The sequence below is a fragment of the Filicampus tigris genome, chromosome 4, assembly GCF_054856515.1.
Source record: "Filicampus tigris isolate MCC_2025a chromosome 4, RoL_Ftig_1.0, whole genome shotgun sequence".
NCBI classification, from domain to species: Eukaryota; Metazoa; Chordata; class Actinopteri; order Syngnathiformes; family Syngnathidae; genus Filicampus; species Filicampus tigris.
Window position 1 is genome coordinate 20,382,947 of NC_141220.1, and position 20,657 is coordinate 20,403,603.

Here is a 20,657-nt window from a genome sequence, read left to right on the forward strand (position 1 = left end):
TTGAGGATAACAGAACCACATCAGGAGGAATATGGACAAAACAGGAGGAATATGGACAAAAGAGCTCAAAGGCAGCACACCAGTGCGTGTATTTGTGTGTGTGGGTGTCATGCGTTACAATTAGCAGCCCACACTTGGAGTGCACCATTTTTGAAAATGATATTGTTTCCTTTACCATACCTGATCAGTTTAAAGCTGCATGCGACTGTAATTATTTGTGAACTTAGTTATTTTTGTGAACTTATTCTGCATCTCCGCTGGAGGCGTTATGATGTAGAAGGAGTGTGATGCGGAGGTTTGAGAAGAGAGGCAACATGTAGTGAGTAAAAGCAGATCAAGTGTGTGTGTGTGATTAATTGCAGTACATGTCTGTATTTTAAACAGCAACAGCAGCTCACCACTAGATGAAAGACATTGCTTAAAGATGAAGTCAACCCCCAAATCTTCTTGACAAGAATATGTTCTACGCAGGCCCAATAATCAAAACATGGCAATTCCGGATTAATATTTATCCACCCATTTGAAGCCATCTCCGGGGGCAGCCATTTTGTCACTTCTGTCGACTGAAAATGACATCACACACCCTCAGGGCTCAGATAACGACCAATCATGGCTCAGCTTCAGAAAACAGGTGAGCCGTGATCGGTCGTTAACCGAGCAACTGTAATATCCTTTTCAGTCAACAGAAGCGACAAAATGGCCACCGTCTGAGATGGCTAAAAACTGGTGGATTTTGCGGCTTGACTCATATTCCACATTATTAATCAGAACGCCATGTTTAGACTCGTGAAAGGGCATAGAACATATTATTGCATCAAATTTTGAGGGGTTTAATAGAGCTTCCCCGGCATTTTCTCCATCAGAGTAGAAAAGAGGTGACGTCAAGCAAATGTGTACAGCACATGTAGATTAGGTCCACTTAAGTGGCCACTGAAGGCTCAGGTCCAAAACTCACTGCCCACCACTGGCGAGAAGTATACTGAATCTGCCAGAGCTTCTCTTGTGGCCAATCTCAAACCAAGCGCACACAAACAAAATATAAGAACCGTTGACAGTTCGTTTTACGTGCATGAGTGTCATAGACTCATTAGGTTCATGGATGAGCTGGAGTCTGATCCAGCAGACATTGGGTAAGAGCGGCTACGCCAACTGCTCGTCATCCAATGGCAAAGCAAGTACTAATGCATTCACATAAAATTATAAGATCAATCATAATAAAGAGACAACAGATGAATCCCAATGCCATTTATTAAAGATCAATTGCATACACAAACATGTAAACATTTAAAATAAAATACCAGTAAAAGAGTAGCCATATAAACAGAAATGTTCAATCACGTTGACGTTCAAGTCCGGGAGGGTCCTTAGCTTTAAGCTCACATGCTCACAAAATAGTTCATACGTGTTTGAAAAATGCATCTAGTATGTACACACACTCACCAACAGAGCGTATCCAGTATAATACAGCACAATAGAAATGTGGCTGTGAAAAGTTCACGTGGAAGGATTGTGTTCCGATGTACAGTAATAAAGAGAAAGGGTAACAGCCAAAGTGTACATAAAACATATCTTCAACAACTAAGCCAGATTCACTTCATATAAATATTCTTCATCCAAAAGTCAGCGCAGTGCCTTTTGCTAAGCGTTCATCTGGTTCTCATGTCCAGACTACTTTGCACCCAGTCTGTGCAAGACCTGGTCCACAAATGACACTTTTTAATGAACACACAAAAACTTTTTACATCACTTTTGTCTCCAATATACCACTTTCTGTGTTGTGTGCCAGTACTTGTATTTACTGTGTTACCCAGTACCTCAGAAGTCCAGCTGTGAAGTACAATGATTTTAAGAATGGATTTTTTTTTAACCCCAACCAAACAATTCAAAATAGAAAACGAGTTCAATAACAATTTCAAAGTGTTGATTTTCTTCTTTCTTCACATATTCCCTATTTTTCCTTGAAAAACAAACAGTCCAAACAGACTACATAGATTGGAGTCCCCTGAAGAGGCACATAGCCACAGACATGGCAAGAAGCTGAAACAAAAAAAGAACAGGAGCACTTTAACATGGGCAAGTGGATCATTTCATGCACAAACCTACAGTATAACAAATCATACTTAAACGGCAGCTAAACTTAAACTAGTGAGCATCAAATGTGTGTTTATGTACCACGATAACCACCAGATGGCGAACTTTCCACGCTAAAGATTTTAATGAGTAGCCATATAACCATTAAAAAAAAAACTTTTCTTGAAAGAAAAAATCCCCAGCATATAGCAAAGGACAAGGCTGAAAAGACAAACTAAAATATCTCCATACCTCAAAGGTCAGCACCAGAATGAACAACGCTCCTGCTAAATAGAGGTAAACTTCATAGGTTTTGAAGCCTGCTTTATAACAACCCTGTGGATACACAAAAAAAACAGCAGCACAACAAAGAATCAATAAGCCATAAACTTGCAAAATGGCAATTGACAATGAGAGATTGTTATCTTAAATGAATGGAATATCTATGGACAAAGGCATGGCAGGATGAGATGGAATCCAGGGCCTGCATTGATGATTTCTCACATTGTTTGTCAGGTACAGTATTGCTAGAGTAGCTTTCATTGTGTATACCCGTTAACGTTTGTGCTTGGACACAAAGATGTGAATTGATGATTTTATCTTTTAGTCTATCGATTCATCAAATCATTGGATAAAAAATGTATTTTTCATTCAAGTGAATTGCAAATGACTGTTGCCCATTTGGCATTGTTTTAATGAATAAACAAGGTCCCAGAGACCTTGAAAACGGCTCTTATGAGCATTTGGTATTGTTTCATGAATAAACAAAACCAAATAAACAATAATTCAGCGATATCACACTTGAAGGAGTGATGTACTTGCCAACATTTTTCAAACACAGCTACTTCTTGAGTACTGATTCAGATGACCTGCTACTAGTTTGATATACACTTCTGAGGCCGATTCAAGTTATACTACATATCAAAGTGCAGATTTTTCATACTACGGCTGCAAATAACGATTACTTTCGCAATATATTAAACAGACTTATTTTTTTCTATTTGGCTCACTTGATAAATCACAAACCTGGTGTGACATCATTCACAGTGATATCATTGTGATGATTAAAATAACAAAAGTCTCGAGAAGAACTGATCTGAGCAAAGAGAGAAAGTACCTGTACGTTGATATGATGCTGCGAGCCATTAAGGCATTTATCCCTATCAGCATGCTCCAAATTCCCAGTCGGGCTGCGCTGCAGGCAGCAGGCTGGTGGAACTGTGTGATTGTATTTTCTACGAAACAGACTGCCCTCAAAATCTTCTAAGCCATTTATGCCACAGCACTCATGCTGAAATGAGACAAGAAGAATACAACACAATCATTTATTACTGTCTTGCTGTCTGGGTTGTAATCTATGAAATAGGAAGCCTTGTGGGGGGTTGCTGGGTGCGGTGTGCAAGGACTTGCACACCATACACGTGTGCTCTGGACTTACTTGAACCATCCATTTATTCCATATTGTTGTGTACTTATCATCGGGGGCGTAGCCCTGATACTTTTCCCGCATCTCTTTTTGTAAATCTTCAACAAAGAACTAAAGCAGGCAGAGAACAAGTAAAGGATTAACCAAAGGCATACAGTATCATCATTATACTAAAAGAAAAATAAATACATAAATAAATTCATTTAAAAAAAATATCAGAAAATATAGGGTGAGATAGCGACTGTATCTTACCTTTTGACGCTGTGTGTAGGCCCAAACCCCAGCAGCCAGCTCTGCTATGAAGACGACAAAGATGAGCATGAAGAACTACAAGAAAAGGGAACACAGCAGCAAGTCAAAACAGTGGCAGGAAAAAAATGAATTGAACTTCTGTCTGAACTTCAATAAAGCCGATCTTGGCAGTGTATCAACGCCTATGTTGCTACTTTTTGGTTGGCCTCTCATGCCATTAGAGCAAACAAATGAAGGAAGTTTGCTAACTTGGACCTCAGAGAGACAAGCTCCCCAGCTAGCTTGGCACTAGCTAGCTGGTACGACATACTGTAACACAAATGGATGTATAGAATTCTACTGTTCTACAGGGCACGGCGAGACATCCTTGTGCTTAAAGTAAGCTATTTTAAACTAAAAGGGAAAACTTGTCCATCGGTTGAAGTGGCTGCGCCAACGGGCCGTTGTAAACGCTGGTTTAAGAGATATGTTTTCAAAAAAGAGATGAGGCTTTGTAAAGTGCTTTGGACAACATATGGTGCACTCAATTTGATAACATTTGAATTTGTTGGCTATGACTTGTTTTTCTGGAAAAGTACAATGAGTATTCCATTTGAGTCAACTCCAAAGTCATTTGTTGCTATCAACACTAATCGGAGTTTAGCCGCAGACTACGAGCCCTAGTCACAACAAAAGGGGGAGTTATCTTCCAGACGGACTGAACTGGGCGTTTTCGCTCATCCGGCTTTGTTTGTAAGCAAGACAACTTCAAAACTGAAATGGCAAATGAGCACACAACAGCACATCGGTAATATCAATGTCCTTTACTTACGAAGAAGAGCAGACACCTATTTTCACGGAGGGCTCCGCAGCAGCCCACGAAGCCCAGGAGGAAGAGCAAGGATCCAATGCCCAGCACAGCGAAGACGGTTTTTGAGAGCACGGGGTGTTGCATCAACATTTCACTCAATACCGCTGTGCCAAACAACACCAATAATCCCACACCAAGGAGGAAACACCCTGCCATCTGACAAAGGGACGTGGGGTGGGAGCAGTTGAAAGAGACAGAAAATCGGTGCATTAGAAACACATTAAAACACTGGATAAAATGCAGACGAGAGCAATTTAATGTGGGGAGTGCATACGTGAACAACAATGGAGGATGTCTATTATCATCTGTTCGTTCATTTTGGCACAGTCAATCATCTGGACCAGAAAAATGACAACTCAGACTGCAGCGTCCAGTTTCACTGATCAACTGTGGTTCCAGACCACATTAGCTCTAGTGCGATGCTGTGATGAGATCGCTATCCGGCCTCCGCACTCAGTGGTAGGAACGCAAGCCTGCTCAGGGTTTCAATTTGGCGCTCGGTCCCAGAGACCTTGAAAACGGCTCTTATGGTCTCTGAGTGTGAAAGGGCCATAGAGAAAACACAAAGGGACGGCAGTCGCCCTCATGGAGAGATGTTAACGCTACTATTTGCTCTGCTGGGTTGCACATTGCCTTAAACAAGCACAACTAAGAGCTTTGCTTGTGCTTAATAACCCAGGGAAGGAGATAACCTTCTTACTCTGCCCCCCAGACTCCCACTTAACAGGATTACCCTTGATTGTATGATCAAGACTGAGAAACTCAGTTGCCAGTCACAAACTCCACATGTCACAATGTGACTCGGATGTGTGTCAGCAAACGGGAATCGAATTCAAGTGGTGTTTAATTCAATCAAGATTGTGCCAATGTAATAAAATGCAAAATGTGGCTAACGTCAGTCATTCAGTCACCGGGGTCTTAATTCACTAGCCGGACACCAAGGTCACTGAAGGCCACATGAAGGGCGATGAGAAATACTTACAACGAGGAAGGTGTTGAAGATCAACATGAGGTACTTGACGCATGTTAGACAGTCACCCGTCATGACTGTTGTCCCTCGCGCTGAAGCCTCTCCGTGTCCCTGTCAATTAAACAAACATGCCACGTCAGCAAAAACAAAACTACAGCCAAAACCTCTCAGGTGCAGTATTCCGTGTTGCCTTGAGCACTCCAAGTAGGCACTGAAATGCGACTGCCAAGAATGTAATATCCATTAAAAACAAACACACACACCTTTTACTTCAATTGGTTGTAGTAAGAATATGTTTGGACCCTACAATCCAACTGCAAAGTCGCTTACCTCGCCAAACGTGACGATTCATAAATCACATATCCTACCCAAATGGCCCGATTGCTCATCATCGCATCCTTTCGCAGGACAAATGGCGGCCCTTGGTTCAGAGGGAACATTTCAAAGATATGACTCTCGTCTCTTGTTTAGAGAATATGTACTACTGTGTCGGCTTTGCTCTATATAGAGCTTCTTCTTAATGTAATGGGCAACAGGAGACCTCTTGAGCTTCAAGCACATTTTCTCTGATGAGAGCCTGTCCTGGAAGCACTTTTAGATAATAAAGACTCACCCTTAGGAATTAAGAGCCATCGACCTCTTCAGCATCAACCAATCCGCGCAACTCCACCTGACTTACTGTGCCACTGAGCCTTCACCAAAACATTCGTGTAAGCTATAGACAAGAGGAGTTTTCTCCTCGGGCAATTGGGACGATCAGAGGATATTGTGTGATGAAACAAGCAACCCGGCGCTTTGTCAGTAACCTCCACATTATACCGTACATGTTTGCATGTAATGATTCTACAGTATGGGCTTTTAATAAACATTGGCGCGGGTTATCAGTAAGCTGTAACCTTTAGCTCAATTTTATTATTTCACTTGTTCAATTGTATCGTGAGGGGTTTATTTGTTTTATTGTGAGCTCCACGTCTTTTATTCCCATCACACTCAATATTACAGATTGAGAGCAGCTTCAAGGCTTCCTACTTACGCCGAGAAAATTGATTTAGAGCTGCAGTTAAACACCTCCTCTAAATCATAATGATATGCTCAGGTATTGATCACCTTTCGGGCGTTTCTCTGAGCGCACCCGACAGCCTCATTGCACGAGATGGGTTTTAATTAACCACACTCTGTCCCAAGCCCTGCTGAAAAGCGTAATGAGGGCGCATCGGGGCTAAATTGAGATTTGCATACATTACACTCACACAAAAAGGTGTCAAGAAGGAGGCTTCTTTTATTCTTACTGCTTTGCACTGTCAAAGCGTGACTGTATTCATTGTAGCGGGGGATGAAGAAGAGAGGAGCTTCATTTTTCAATCCCTACACAAAACGGCACCCGGGTGCTTTGCCCAGTCTGCTGGGATAGGCTCCAGCTCACCTGCAATCCTGATGAGGACAGTCGGCGTATGGAAAATGGATGGACAGATATTTGATGTCCTTTCCCAAGCGTACAGTTTAAATCTACACAAGAGTAGCCCCATCAAGTTTAAAGGAAATCCCAGTTTGGGGATAAGAGCAGTACACAGATGAACTCGAACCGTAGCAGCAGTTCTTAGCTAAGGCACAAGTATCCCGGGTGTTCTAAGAAAGACAAAAACAGATACAAATTGTGTAATTTTGGCATTTTCGTGCGGCATTTTGAAGCCTACAAAATGGGTGCGAAAGTTGTAAATGCTGCACTGTAGCAGCGTTTGTGCTTAGGATACGAAGTGAACATTCACTGACACTGCTGTGTTCAGAAAAGTCACATTCTATCAGGGAAAATATGCTCTTAAAGGGATCAGATTCCAAAAATCAGCAGTGCAATATATGCATTAGCTAGCATGTAGCAAGAAGAAAAATAATGCCTGCCAGCTACAGAGAGGGAATTTCTGGTCAACATTTTTTGAAATCCAGAATCGAAAATGAAAATGTATTTTTCCCTTTGGTCCACTTTGACTGTGCTAAAATCAAACGGTTTTACTCCTATATGCTGACTTTCCCCTTTTTTGCATGGTTATACTAAATTGTACATTTGGGCACATGCCAACAATAACCAGAGACTCCCACAAAGATCAGATTCTTACACCAACCCATGATTTAAAGCGGAAGCCAACCCAAACATATATTTTTCAAGAATATGTTCCCAGCAGGCCCACTAGTTGAAACACGGATATTTTGTGGAATATGAGTTATGCAGCAAAATCCCACCCCTCACCCCCTTTTTAGCCATCTCAGGGGGCGGCCATTTTGTCACTTCTGTCAACTGAAAATGACATCACAGGTGCTCAGGGCTCAGGTAACGACCAATCACAGCTTACCTGTTCTCTGAAGTTGAGCCATGATTTGTTGTTATCTGAGTGAACTTTTTTGATTTTGAAAATGAACTCTTTTGATTTTGGCAAATGGCTGCAATGACACAAAAATGAAAAATTCCAAAGGGTCTGAATACTTTCCGTACCCAATGTATGTGCTCTGGCACAGCGTTTGGGAATCAGTGCACTAGTATGTGCGCCAGAGTGTGTGAGAGTGATCATTATCTTTTACAAAGTAGAAATGTTCATTTAATTGTGCCGACGCCATGGTTTGCTTGCTGAAAGATACAAATAACAAGCCACATGCCCAATGATGCAGTGATCCCCTGGGGCTTCTCCTCTCAGTCTGCTGCTTGTCCACCAAGTGAGGGTATGTGCTACAAGCACACAATGAACACATAAATGTTTGTGCCATGCGACCTGGCTGTACTCAAGTCGGGCATTTCCCACGGCCTCTTGCGAGGACGCGCTGCCGTCGGGGCTTTCCAGATAAATTAGTCATAACTCAATTGAAAAGAAATGCTGAATGATGTGTGTCATGACAACGAGGGGAGTATTCGTCTGCACTTTGGCTTCTGCTTACTCCTTTATTTTTGTTTTCCTGCATATTCTGCATGGCCGCCCACCATCCTCCTGTTATTCCATATCGTCAGTAGGAGTAGATCAGGATTATATACCCATTGTTATAAATATACAGTAGAGTAGAAATTTAACTCTGGAACACGTTTATGGATATAATATTCAGAGGTGGGTATTCCGTCCCAGGGACGGAACGGCTCATCCGTCCGTCCTAGCCGAACATCCATTTTGGGAGCAGAGGATGAGAATTGTTTTTTTTTTTTTTTTTTTTAAAGGACGGACTAAGCAAGGACGGAAGTGGGTTTTTGTCCGTCTCTGTGATCAGGTTTTGTGGGGGTGCCTAACCGGGCCAAGTACCGGCGGACGTGTTGTGTGTGGTTCTTTTAAAAAGAAATACCCACCAATAAGCTCGTACGGCCAAAAACTCAGAGATGCTCCTCAAAGTCGATGCGTGAAATATTACCGTGACGTTTTCAAATGCTATCACTCGCCCTAAAAACTCAACTCAAATAGCGCAAATGGAACATTATTCGTGAGAAGCTGTCTTTGGTGTACAACAAGGATGGATGGATTGTTCAAAAAGAATTTGGGCCTGTAAAGGAGAACAATGTTTGGACATTCTGGGTAGTGCAAACTACACACAAGCATCCTTGTGTCACTGAAGCCAAAAAGAGGCCAACTACGGACAACACCATGCGACCACTGTCTTGGACTCTAATACAATTCGGTGAATTCCATCTGGGGTTATTTTTAGGACATGTGAGAAACTATCCAGCGCTCTGTTAACGAGACTGGTCTCCACGGCAACCCAGATCCGGTGTGAGAGTGGCCTTTGTCTGCAGTGCAGTGTTTGGCATCTCTACTTAGCACTAGTTCCTTTTGCAAAACAAAGGAGAGCCGGGTCAAACACGTTCCAACAGCTTGGGCAGCCACTTCTCCACCTCCACGCAGGGCCATTTGGTCACATTCCCCAGTGTAGAAGGACTAAATTATTTTTTAAAACCTCATACAACATCTGAAACGTCACCCGTACAGCTGAAGTTGAAGGGAAGAAAAAAAAAATGGAGCGGAAATTGTGTTCAACCATCAAAACAAAGCTTTAAGTTTTGATCACTTAATTTTGGCTTGACACTTTTTTTTTTTTATATATATTCAAGACATTTCGTTGAAGGGGAAGTAAACGCAAACATTTTTTTTTCAAGAATATGTTCTATGCAAGCCCACTAGTTCAAACAGGGCATTCTGATTAATATTGCATTTGTGGAATGAATGTTAATCCACTTGTTCTTAGCCATCTCCGGGGGCGGCCATTTTGTCTTCACAACTGCTCACAACGACCAATCGCAGCCACACAGATGTCAAGTGGGCCGGACCATTAAAATTATACCATACTCAGCTATAAATAATCAAAATATCATGTATTTCCTCTGTTTTGGTGAAAAGAAACAACATTAGGAAAATGTTGAAATTTAATGAACATTCCGTTTACAAAACATTTCATGAAACACCTCAGATTTCCTTAAACAAATGTGCAATTTACTTTTATCATTCACAAATATGCATTGCGACTGATCCCACTGATTGTACAAAGACACAAAACTTTAACAAGTAATTAGTATTGAAAAATATAGTAATGCACTTTAAGATTAAACGAGATTTATAAAGAAAGGAATTTTTAAACAATGTTGTCTTCTACTCTGATCAAAACAGTGTGCCCCCTAGCGGATAATTCACGAATTGCTTTGTATTAAAAATATGAATTAAATTAATATTAAATTAATAAGTCTTTTATTCATTTTTTCACATTTAAATCAACCTGCAGGCCTGATCGAACCTCCTTGTGGGCCGGTTCCGGCCCGCGGGCCGTATGTTTGGCGTAAATGTTACATTTCGACTTCTCACGACATGTTTGCTTAGAATGAACTGTTTCAAGCAAGGAATCTGGGATATGCAACAAAAGCTCAGGAGATATACAGCAGCGTACCATGTCTGTCTCTTGGTGCTTTGTCTTTGTTCAGGTGAAGATGACGCCTTCTCTTGGGGATCGGTGCCACTCCTTTTCATGGACTGTTGGAAGCACAATGAAAGAAGCGGAGGTCAGCGCCAAGATAATGAGATGAGCAAAAAGAGACAAGAGAAGGAAGAAAAGTGACACATTTGTAGATTGTGTAATTCGTTTGAAACACGGCCAGAATGGGAGCTTGAGAAAACAGACTCAAATTCTAGGACACTTCAAATGACCGAGAATGCATTCATAATAGATGAAGAAACTCACTCCCAGCAGAGCGATCATACGGGACTGCAATCCTGCTTTATCTCAGAGAATAATTCACTCCTTGGGCCGGAAGGTACATTTAGAATTGGACAACCATCCGACCATTATCTGCACCGCTTATCCTAATGAAAGAAAATGCCTTTTAAGTGCACTAATCCAGACCTGTGCAGGTGGAAGTTTCATATCACGCCTTAAGGTCTTCTTACTTGAATAATTACAGTTATTAGAAGACCCTGGACACGTAGCTTCTGGTGTGACCTTAATGAGCGTCTGAGCTCATGCATTATTCATCACAAGTAGACTGTCGTACTTTCTTCACACACAGACACACACATCGCTCGCTTTAACTGTCACTGTACGCCACGTCTTCCCCCGAGCGTCCCTAATGAGCATAAATGCTTTAAACTTTTCCCTGTTTCCAAACTGTTGTGCCACAAGTGTCTCCCAGAAGAAAAGAATAATCTAATGGTGATAGTCAATTTGCCTGCTGCTATTCCAGCCTCGTCGTGCAAAAACAGTCAGCGGCATACGTCGCTTTCAAAGCAAAAGCTTCCTACAGCCGTATGGGGCTGTTGTCACATTAGACGCCGAGAACCGGGCAGTACGCGCTCACTCTCACACGGACTGGATCGAGAATATCTCTGGAGTATACTGCCACAGCATCCCGCCGACATATCAAAATGCCGGCAGACATCCGATTCACCAGGACACGGAACCTAACTGTGGCAGTAGAGTACATCGCTGTGATTACATCTAGAAAAAAAAGCGATCAAAGCTGGGAATGGAAATATACCGGAGAAGTGGGGAGACACTGGAGTCACACTGATGTATCACATTCCCAAAGCAGCATGGGGACACGGAATCATTCTTTTATCAAATATTCCCTATATTACATAGCCAGTACACACCAACTGGCTACAATAATATGACCAATTGGACAATCTAATGAGATCCGATACAAGAGCAAATGAAACTAACAATGCATGGTGGTAAGAGACTGCAATGTATCCCACCAAGCATTCTCCAATTGTTCATGATATAGTGTAGACGTACCATCAAAGTTGTTCAACAGTCTGCAAGAATACAACTTTTTACATCTCTTCAGAGTAACTTTGCAATAACTTGATCAAACTTTATATTTCGGCCCATGTTTGGCCCACACAACACTTAAACAAGATCCAATTTAGATATCTCTAGAATCACCCTCTCAAACCTGATGTTCTCCTACAAAATAATTGATATCTACTCAGCCCCTGTAGCAGATAGAATACAATACAATACAATACAATTTTATTTACATAACACATTTCATAGCAGCTAGAGCTGTAACAAAGCACTTTACACGACACCGTCACGTGTATATTGTTCTGATGCGTTTCACGTTTAACAGTTGAACCTTTATTATTTTACACTTCAATTTATTTTGAACAGAGAGAAAAATTCAAGTTGGTGTCAGTTTTATTTTGCACTTCTGGTTGAATTAGTGAGTTGTTTGTGTTTAACTTTGGATTTAAATTCTCTTTTGCAAAGTGAATGTTCTGCCTTTTGTCAAAACTCAACAAAATGTCTTACTTTTAAAATATCTGTCATTGGTTTAATAGACATTTTATGTACCAAACGTACAAGTGGTATCGGTTACTTGGCATCGGTATTGGAGAGTACTCACGAGTTAAGCACTCGTACTGGTATCGGTGTGGGAAAAAAGTGGTATCGAACATTCTTAATTATCACTTCTTCCACAGCATCAGTGGCGATTATTCTCTTTCCAAAATCTTTTTCTTTTTTTTTTCTTTTTTTTTATTAGTACAGCTCTTGAATGGATCTCATTTGATTGTGCAAGTGGTCATGATGTTGCGGCTGGTCCATTTATAGTTAACCAATACAGCACGGTTATTCTTTCCCATTTTGTGTTGGATTATGAGAAAAGCGGAAAGTAGGTAAATAATAATCATGATGTGCATAATACAGCTGCAAGTATGAGGGTGGCCAAATGGCACCCTGAAGCCTGTTGTAGTGCTCGTCTCTCCCCGGCGCCTGTTTAGAGGGCTATTAGCTAGAGGAGAGCAACACTGGAGAGGGTCTGCATTATTTGTTGGTTCCCATGGAAACCTTTTTCACGGGAAAGTGGAGCACCAATCGCATGGCAGCGCCTCATTGAATCAGTTATCAGGGCAAGAAAAAAGATCAGCGCAGAGGGCTGGAAAAGCACAACAATAGGACGAGCCCCTCGAGGAAGACGATAAAGGCCAAAACCGAGGAGGATCCCGCAAAGCAGCGGGCAAAAAGGCTTCTACTCCAATTTGGCTTTTCTTTTCAATGACTCCATCTCACCAAAGCATCGCCTCACATCACAAGCAATGTGAGGAATGTACTCATCAAGGCAGTCACTAATTGATTTCACCCTGGTGTTATTTCAAGCTCTGACATTACTATTGCATCACCAAAATCTGCTTTATGTATAAAACAGCAACACCTTACCCATCAGGATAGGATACATAGTCATAGCATACTAATAAAAAATATATCTGCCACACAAAGTGCAATTATATGATCAAAGCCACATGCACATACACAACTCTTGCATGTGCATCTCTACTACATTTTTCCAAGTCGAAATTTAAGCACTTCTCAAGCATATTTTTTAATATCTTTTTTTCTAAGATCCTTTTAAGCTTTCCTGGCATGCCACTAGAATGGCTCTTTTATTTACCACCGTCTTGACCAACATTCAAATACTGTCTTGTAGTCGGCCTTAGTGTTCATGCCGGAGTTTTATTCCTAACAAGTACATTTAATATTGAAAGCCATTGTAATACTATGCACAGTTTGAACTTTGCTTAAAGGGACAATGTGTAGAGTGATGAAGGCGGAGGTACACGCCGAAACACGTCAGGTAATTAAACGACCTAAAATCTCGATTGTCTGTTATAGATGAACCAACCAAAATATAACGTGTAGAATGTTTTGATTTTTCAATGATCATTCTTTTGAAAAAAAAACAAAACAAAAAACTATTCATTTCAACAATATGCCCCCAAAATATGCTCTATCACATCAATGTATTTATTTTTATTTTTTAGGTGACATAATCTCTAATTATCCTACATAGGGCACAAACATTAAAAGCATACATTTTAGTTTTTTTGAAAACCCATTTTATAGGGAAAACAGACAATTTTATCAAGCAAACAGTGTAAACACTATAACAACTGTAAACAAAGGACTAGAAAAAAGTCAGTACAGAATTCAGTCTGTAATTGGAGAAAGCATTGTGACGCCCTACTGTGAAACGAGGTCTGCTATTCTGGATTTTTAACATTTTAGTTACAAAAGTGTTGGGAAAAGTGACGTAGCCGTGAAACTCATACAAGCATGCCTTCTTGGGCCTTGCGATATGCACTGGGACACGGTCAGGCTGGAACAGAAAAAGCGCCTTTCACAAACTGTTCCCACAACGTTTGAAGCATACAATTGTCTGAAATGTCACGATAAAATTAAGAATTAAGCTTCTGGTGGGAATAAGTGGTGTCAGATAACCCGTGATTGACTGATCATTTTGTTAAGAGAAGCTTACCAAGACTTGGGTCCAAAAAGTGTATTTGCCAATCATTCCTCAACAGAGGAAGCCGAACAATACCTTGTGAATCACAGCCAACATTGTATATGTCGCTGGCAGTCCCATCAAGTCCCCAGTTTTTCTCTTTATCTGCATTAGACACATCATCCTGTCATTCCGGCAGTCAACCTCGACAATAATGTCAGAGGTCAGAGAACAGCAAAAGAGTTGGATCCGCAACTCTTCCTCTGTGCAAGGAAGTGGACAAAATGTAGAGGATGCGAAAAGGAAGTTCATTTTCCCATACATGCCTAACATGTGACCTCACCCGCAGTGTTGACAAGTCTTTCAAATAAAAGCAATAATGACTTGGACTAAAACCTTTGTTTAATGTCATTTTAAGCAATAGTACCAAGAAAAAGTGTCAGCTCTTCCCGATTATCTCCGGAGACCGCCTGACACAGTTTTATATACATCATGCTCTCTCATTAGAGGAATAAAGAGGGCACACGCCGGCAGCCATATATCTTCAGAACACTTACTTTAACGAGATCAATGATGATGCCAAATCATCGCCCTTCCCTGGAGGGAGTCAACTACTTGGGATAAAGATAAACCACCAAGCTATAGAAACAATTATAGCGCACTGTTAAGTCTATGGACACAGTTCAATTGAGTTTATTAGTTCTTCCTGTATCTGTAGGGTGCTGTGGTGGTTACACGATGGACAAATGTTTCATTGGCGCTAGTTACTTCAGCTCATAGACTTAACTCCGATTGGTTTGGGAGAAATGGAATGGGAATTTTTGCAGGTCTGTGGTTGAGAACGGTCTTAACGATGAAAGAAGTTTCGATGCTTTGATCCAAGCTTGGCTAATGATTTTCTTTTCCACTGCCATGACTCTACATGCCTATATGCCTAAAAATCCATATCGGTCAGGCCCTAGAAAATAGTGAGTGTCCAGTCCACACAAAATGCCTCTTCTAAAGTAGCTGCTTAAGTCTATTAGTTCCACAGTTGGCCGTAATTGACTACAATTAGCCACAAGGCCGGTAAACGTTGCTGTGGTGCCATCAATAGACAGAGACTGGTCACATGTTTCCGGTTTGCGCTGCTCTTGTCAGAATAAACAGACTGAAAGTAGACTAGAGCAGGCAAAAACATGTGTCAATGTGGTGGCCATATTGGCAGTGACGATGAGTCCAGAAAAGGAAATGGAATGCATTGACATTAGCTTAGCATCACCATAACCACGCAGCTCGAAGGAGTGTGTCTTATCTAATCTCTACGTATTCATATCTACGGCTGATCGTTTTTTAGGCGCTAATCGTGTGCACATATCTTGAACATGTTTTTCTTGGCGTACTATATAGGTGTTTATTTTGTAAAGCATTTATCAAAAAAGGAAACACTAACATTGTGGCATTGGGTACATTATTTTGTGCTGTAGTGCATTTTGTACAAAAAAGTACAAAAATATAATTTTGCACTGTGTTGGTTGTTTTTAGGGCATGAAAAAAATTAGATTTAACCAGGAAATATCCCATTGAGATGAAAAACTTCTTTTTCAAGAGAGTCTTGGCCAAAAGGTAGCACAAACACAAACATAAAATGCAGATGCATACTGAAAAAATGTACAAAGATATTTTGAAAAATAAGTGCATATTGTGAAATTTGTGCCCCAAACTCTTTGTTCGGATTTAAAAGTGTTTCAAGAAATGAAATCAGTTGACTTCCAGCCTTTTTGTTTCTTGGTAATTCCGTAACGAACAATGGGCTCAATCCCCTTTCCCCAACCAGTTCGCTAAAAACAGGTTCCGCACGAGTATATTTTCGAAAAAGTACTACTTAAATTGGCTGTGAAAAAAATGCCCCTTTAACGCCTCAATGGAAACAAGACCCACTGACAAACAACAATGGAGTAGAACCCACCCAGCACCAGACGTCTTCTGGACATTGGATTTTGGGCGAAATCTGGTCGGTCCATCTTAGACTTGATTCATCCCAGAAATAGTCGTTGAAAATTGTGCTGTATTTGGGTCATCCAAATATGTCCAAATTTAGCCCAAAAATAGTCGTTTAAATTTGGGTTGTGTTTAGCCCGACCAATGTGTTCCCAATTTAATCCAAAAATAGTTGTTAATAATTGAGTTTTGTTCATCCCCTTTATTGTGGTCCAACTTTAGTCCAAAAATAGTAATTGAAAATTGGCTATTGTTTTAGCCCATCCAATGTGGTTCAAATTTAGTCCAAAAATAGTTGTTGATAATTGTGTCGTGTCTAGCCCGTCCAATGTGGTCCAAATTTAGTCCAAAAAATAGTTGATGATTGGGTTTTGTTTATCCCCTTCATTGTGGTCCAACTTTAGCCCAAAAATAGTCATTGAAACCTGGCTATTGTTTTAGCCCATCCGACGTGGAAAGAAATTAGCCCAAAGACAGTCGTTTAAATTTGGGTTGTGTTTAGCCGTCTTTGTTGTTGTATTATTGTTTTTTTATATGTAAAGTTCTTGCCCCCAAAAATGGGTCCATTCCTGCCCGGGGACGGACTGCCCAGCTCTGTTTTTCACTTTTCAACAAAATTTAGACTGTAAAAGGATGTCTTTTTCAAGATGTCTTTTCAACTACATGAAAATTACGTCTTTTCACCTTTCACTTTTCAACCAAATTTAGACTGTAAAAGGATGTCTTTTCGAAGACGTCTTTTCAACGACAGGAAAGTTACGTCTTTTCCCTTTTCAACCAAGTTCGGACGTTTTTTTGAACGGACACAAGTGACATCTTTTCTACGTCTTTTCAACCAATTTTTGCTGGGTGGGAATACTGATCTCTTCTGTATACCTTTCTTCTGCATGTAACTTTTTAATGCATTTAACCGAAGAGATTGAGGGCAGTGAGACTGCCGGTGTGGACTGCTGCAGCCGTGGAGACTGTGAAAAAATACCGCAGAATTTGGAGCACAACAACAAAGTATGCTAACATTAGCAGTTAGCCTGCTTAGTGTCTTTCTAGCACCTCCTGTCTAACATAACTAACCACCTCCAACTTTCACCGAACTTGTGGAGCCCCCAAGGTTAGCCTCTTGTCTGAGAGGAGCCAGGGGCCTGAGGAGGGAATGAAAACTTTACACTGGAGCTGAGTAATTAAAGAGAAAAGATCGGTCGAATTGGGGAGGATAGGGTTAAGGCTGAAGGAGGGTAAAGGATCAGTGAGAGGGACAGGAAAGGTTGTGAATACTGCAAGCTGTGGGCCTGTGGGACACAATTAAGAGCAAGGCTTTTTAGTGAGGGTTACAAAAACACTGCAAGAATACCAGCAGTGCAGCCTTGCAAACCAAGGTAAGAGTTCATTCTTGCATACCCAGAGGTATATGGGGGGTGTAAACTCCCAACAGTTTGTTCACGGACTTCCCCCGCTCGCAGCCCCGCCAGCTGACGCGCAGCCACACAACCACTATTTCCATTAGCATTACATCCTAAAGACTCAGGCAACGCACATCCAGGTTCGCCGCATAACGACGTTAGCAGACAATCTTCCCTCGGGATGTTTTCCACTACCAGCGTAGAGAAAATAACACGGCACTCGTCTAGCGCTTTGAAATAAGGTGACTCATAGTAATTGTTTTGTCCTAATACTGACTCTTATCCTGTAGCGAAAGGAAGAAATAAAAACATGGAGCTTTTCAGTAAGCTATAGTTCAGCAAACCGCAATAATGCACAAAGCATATCTTTAAATATCCTGCATACTGGCACTGTTAATCAAAGCTAAGCATTCTTACTACAGCTCTTGTATTGCTCATATTGCCTTGTACATATTGCTCTTATATGGCCGCTCAAGGTTTGAGATTAAAAAAAAAAAGTTAGTCACGGCAATAATAGTCAATAAGTCAAACTGGAGAATTCATCCAGAAACCTTTTTCCTGTGCATTATTTCTTTACTAGTATGCTTGTGTATTCTTGTTGGAATCAAATCATTTTTCAAAGCATATGATGGCAACTGTAGTTGCTCAAGTTTTTTTTTCTGTCATGAAAATAAACAGCATGTTGTATCCCTAACCCACACCTCGGAGCCTTCTTCCGGCGTGCTCACAAATAACATTGTAAACATGCTATTTTCATTATGAAATCATTTCAACTCAGACTCAAAGGTCCAGAATGCAATGTCAGTGTATTTTTGTTTTTATGCATACGCAAAATTGTCTGTAACTGTCATGGAAATATAAATGACTACATGTAGCACAGGGCTGGGCGATTATCTGACAGCGATTAGTAATCACGACTAATTTCAGGTTGTGCTGTGAGCATGCTTCCTCGATGTGTGTGACAAAAGGCAATCGGAGTCGACATTTTCCTTCTCCAAAGGATTTGTCTCAGTCCGTCTCACTTTTTATTTTGTTTCATCTGTGAAACGCAAAAATATATTTGTTTAGAACGACTGTGGTCACCCCGTTGTTCCAAAAAGAAACTCTTCTTCATTTTTAGAATGAAGCCTCTCTTAAGGCAGTGACCGCTGTCCTCTGGTCGGCATTGTGACATTGCGCCCTATTATACTATATTATATTATTATATATAAACTTTAAACTATAAATATACTATATATATATAGTATATAGTATAGTATATATATATATAATATAGTATATATATATATAGTATAGTATATATATATATATACTATATATATGTAGTATATATACTAGTATATATATATATATATATATATATATATATATACTATATATATACTATACTAATATATTTTTTCTGCAAATCGCTTATCCTTCATTGTGTTATAAAGTATTCTTCTCCACTTGTTGTAATTTTGAGTAATGCCCCATACTGTGAGCCACAGGAATCTGCCCAATAACAGTCGAGTTCAAGCCAGTTATTCACACAAATCGACATCATATGGTCAAAAGCCTGGAAATTTCAATTCATGCAGCACGGTATATCTTTATCTGATCATAAATAAAATGTGCTGCGCAGGGAAGGCGCTAGTACAGGAAGGCAACAGCACCGGCAGGGTGAATCTCTTGTGTGCAAAGAAATGTTATTTTGAGCATTGTGCAATGGGGTTGGGCAGTTTGGGGAGCTGCACAGGAGCAGAGAGCAGGTGTCCCACTGGGTTATGAGAGCCAGAAGCTTTGCATCTGGATCATTTCCTCAACCCGGAGGGGCCCAACAGACTGCCACCTCCTCATTAAGCAAAGCAAACCAGAACACTTATGTCAGCTTGCTGGTGGTGTTGATGGCGATAGCAGGTAACAAAGTGTGACAAACTCACTACATCAGGCGCAGCAGTGCAAATGAGACACGAGCATTGTCAAATATGTGAGCTGGCATAAAAAAAACAAGGCACAGTGACCCATATATCAGAAATTGGGTTTTGGCATCATCAAGAAGAGAATCGTCTTAGCTTTCCAACGATATATCGACCATCGTGCGCTACACTACTCATGACATTGTTGCTCATTACATTATTACCACAGATATGAATAGGTGGATCTGACGCGCCATCGTCAAGCTGCGACGCTAAGCTAGTTGGGTCAAAGTTGTCAGCGAAATTCCATGTGTGGACAGCAAGAAAAGCAAAAGAACAAGGATGACGCTACATTGTGCCGCATTTTTTTTCAAATGGCACATATCGATAGCACAAAACAAACTTGTTGACAAAACAAGTAAACATCATGAAAATCGGTCGAGAAATGTGCAAGTTACAACTCATTTTCAAAAGCTATGCATGGCCTTTGATGAGAAAGTCGCCCCTGCCAACATGGCCGCAACGTAGCCACTGTGGTTAACTGGGCTGCTACAGCACACTAGCATAATTATAACTGTGATTATTACAAATTATGCTACTTGAACCAAAGGCAATAAGACCAATCAGAGGCCAGTATTTTGGGGTCGTGAACTATAGCATAGCAACAAGCTGTTGCTGGGGATTATTTATGAAAAATCCTACAAATACCCGGCCTAATTTTAGCCCATAATGACGTAGAATTATTACCTTGAGTATGAAATTAGCAAAATGGAATCGTCAGCTTTTGAATGATACCTGTTTGTTGGGGATTCCACACATAGATGTTTACAACAACGGCAAGGTAATCAACATTCGTTTTGCATCCGTCATCATGTAGTGGCATCATGTAGTGGCTGCTCGGTTTATAATTACCCTTGCATGAAACTTATTTCTCAAATTCTATTATTCTCTCGAGGAAATAAGTGTTTCAGGATCCGAACAGATTGTGTTAAATGCAAAAAAGCCCGAAAATTGTATCTCCCTGTTAATTGTCTTTCGGCAGGGTTATTAGTGGCCCTTTACGCCCTCTAAATCCTGAGT

General features: G+C 40.7%; 1 protein-coding gene across 4 annotated transcripts in view; it reads right to left on the reverse strand.

Moving 5' to 3' along the window:
- Positions 1-1,230: 1,230 nt before the first annotated feature.
- Positions 1,231-20,657, reverse strand: part of LOC147148885 (tetraspanin-18B-like) — a 57,246-nt gene continuing 37,819 nt past the window's right edge. For all 4 annotated transcript variants that reach the window (XM_086029517.1, XM_086029518.1, XM_086029519.1 and 1 more), the window contains 8 exons: positions 10,471-10,553; positions 5,581-5,679; positions 4,560-4,754; positions 3,749-3,823; positions 3,509-3,607; positions 3,188-3,361; positions 2,323-2,406; positions 1,231-2,037 (listed from right to left, as the gene is read on the reverse strand). In XM_086029517.1, coding sequence (XP_085885643.1) covers positions 1,984-2,037; positions 2,323-2,406; positions 3,188-3,361; positions 3,509-3,607; positions 3,749-3,823; positions 4,560-4,754; positions 5,581-5,679; positions 10,471-10,473 — 783 coding nt within the window. In that variant the 5' untranslated portion in view covers positions 10,474-10,553 and the 3' untranslated portion in view covers positions 1,231-1,983. The remainder of the gene's footprint in view (positions 2,038-2,322; positions 2,407-3,187; positions 3,362-3,508; positions 3,608-3,748; positions 3,824-4,559; positions 4,755-5,580; positions 5,680-10,470; positions 10,554-20,657) is intronic.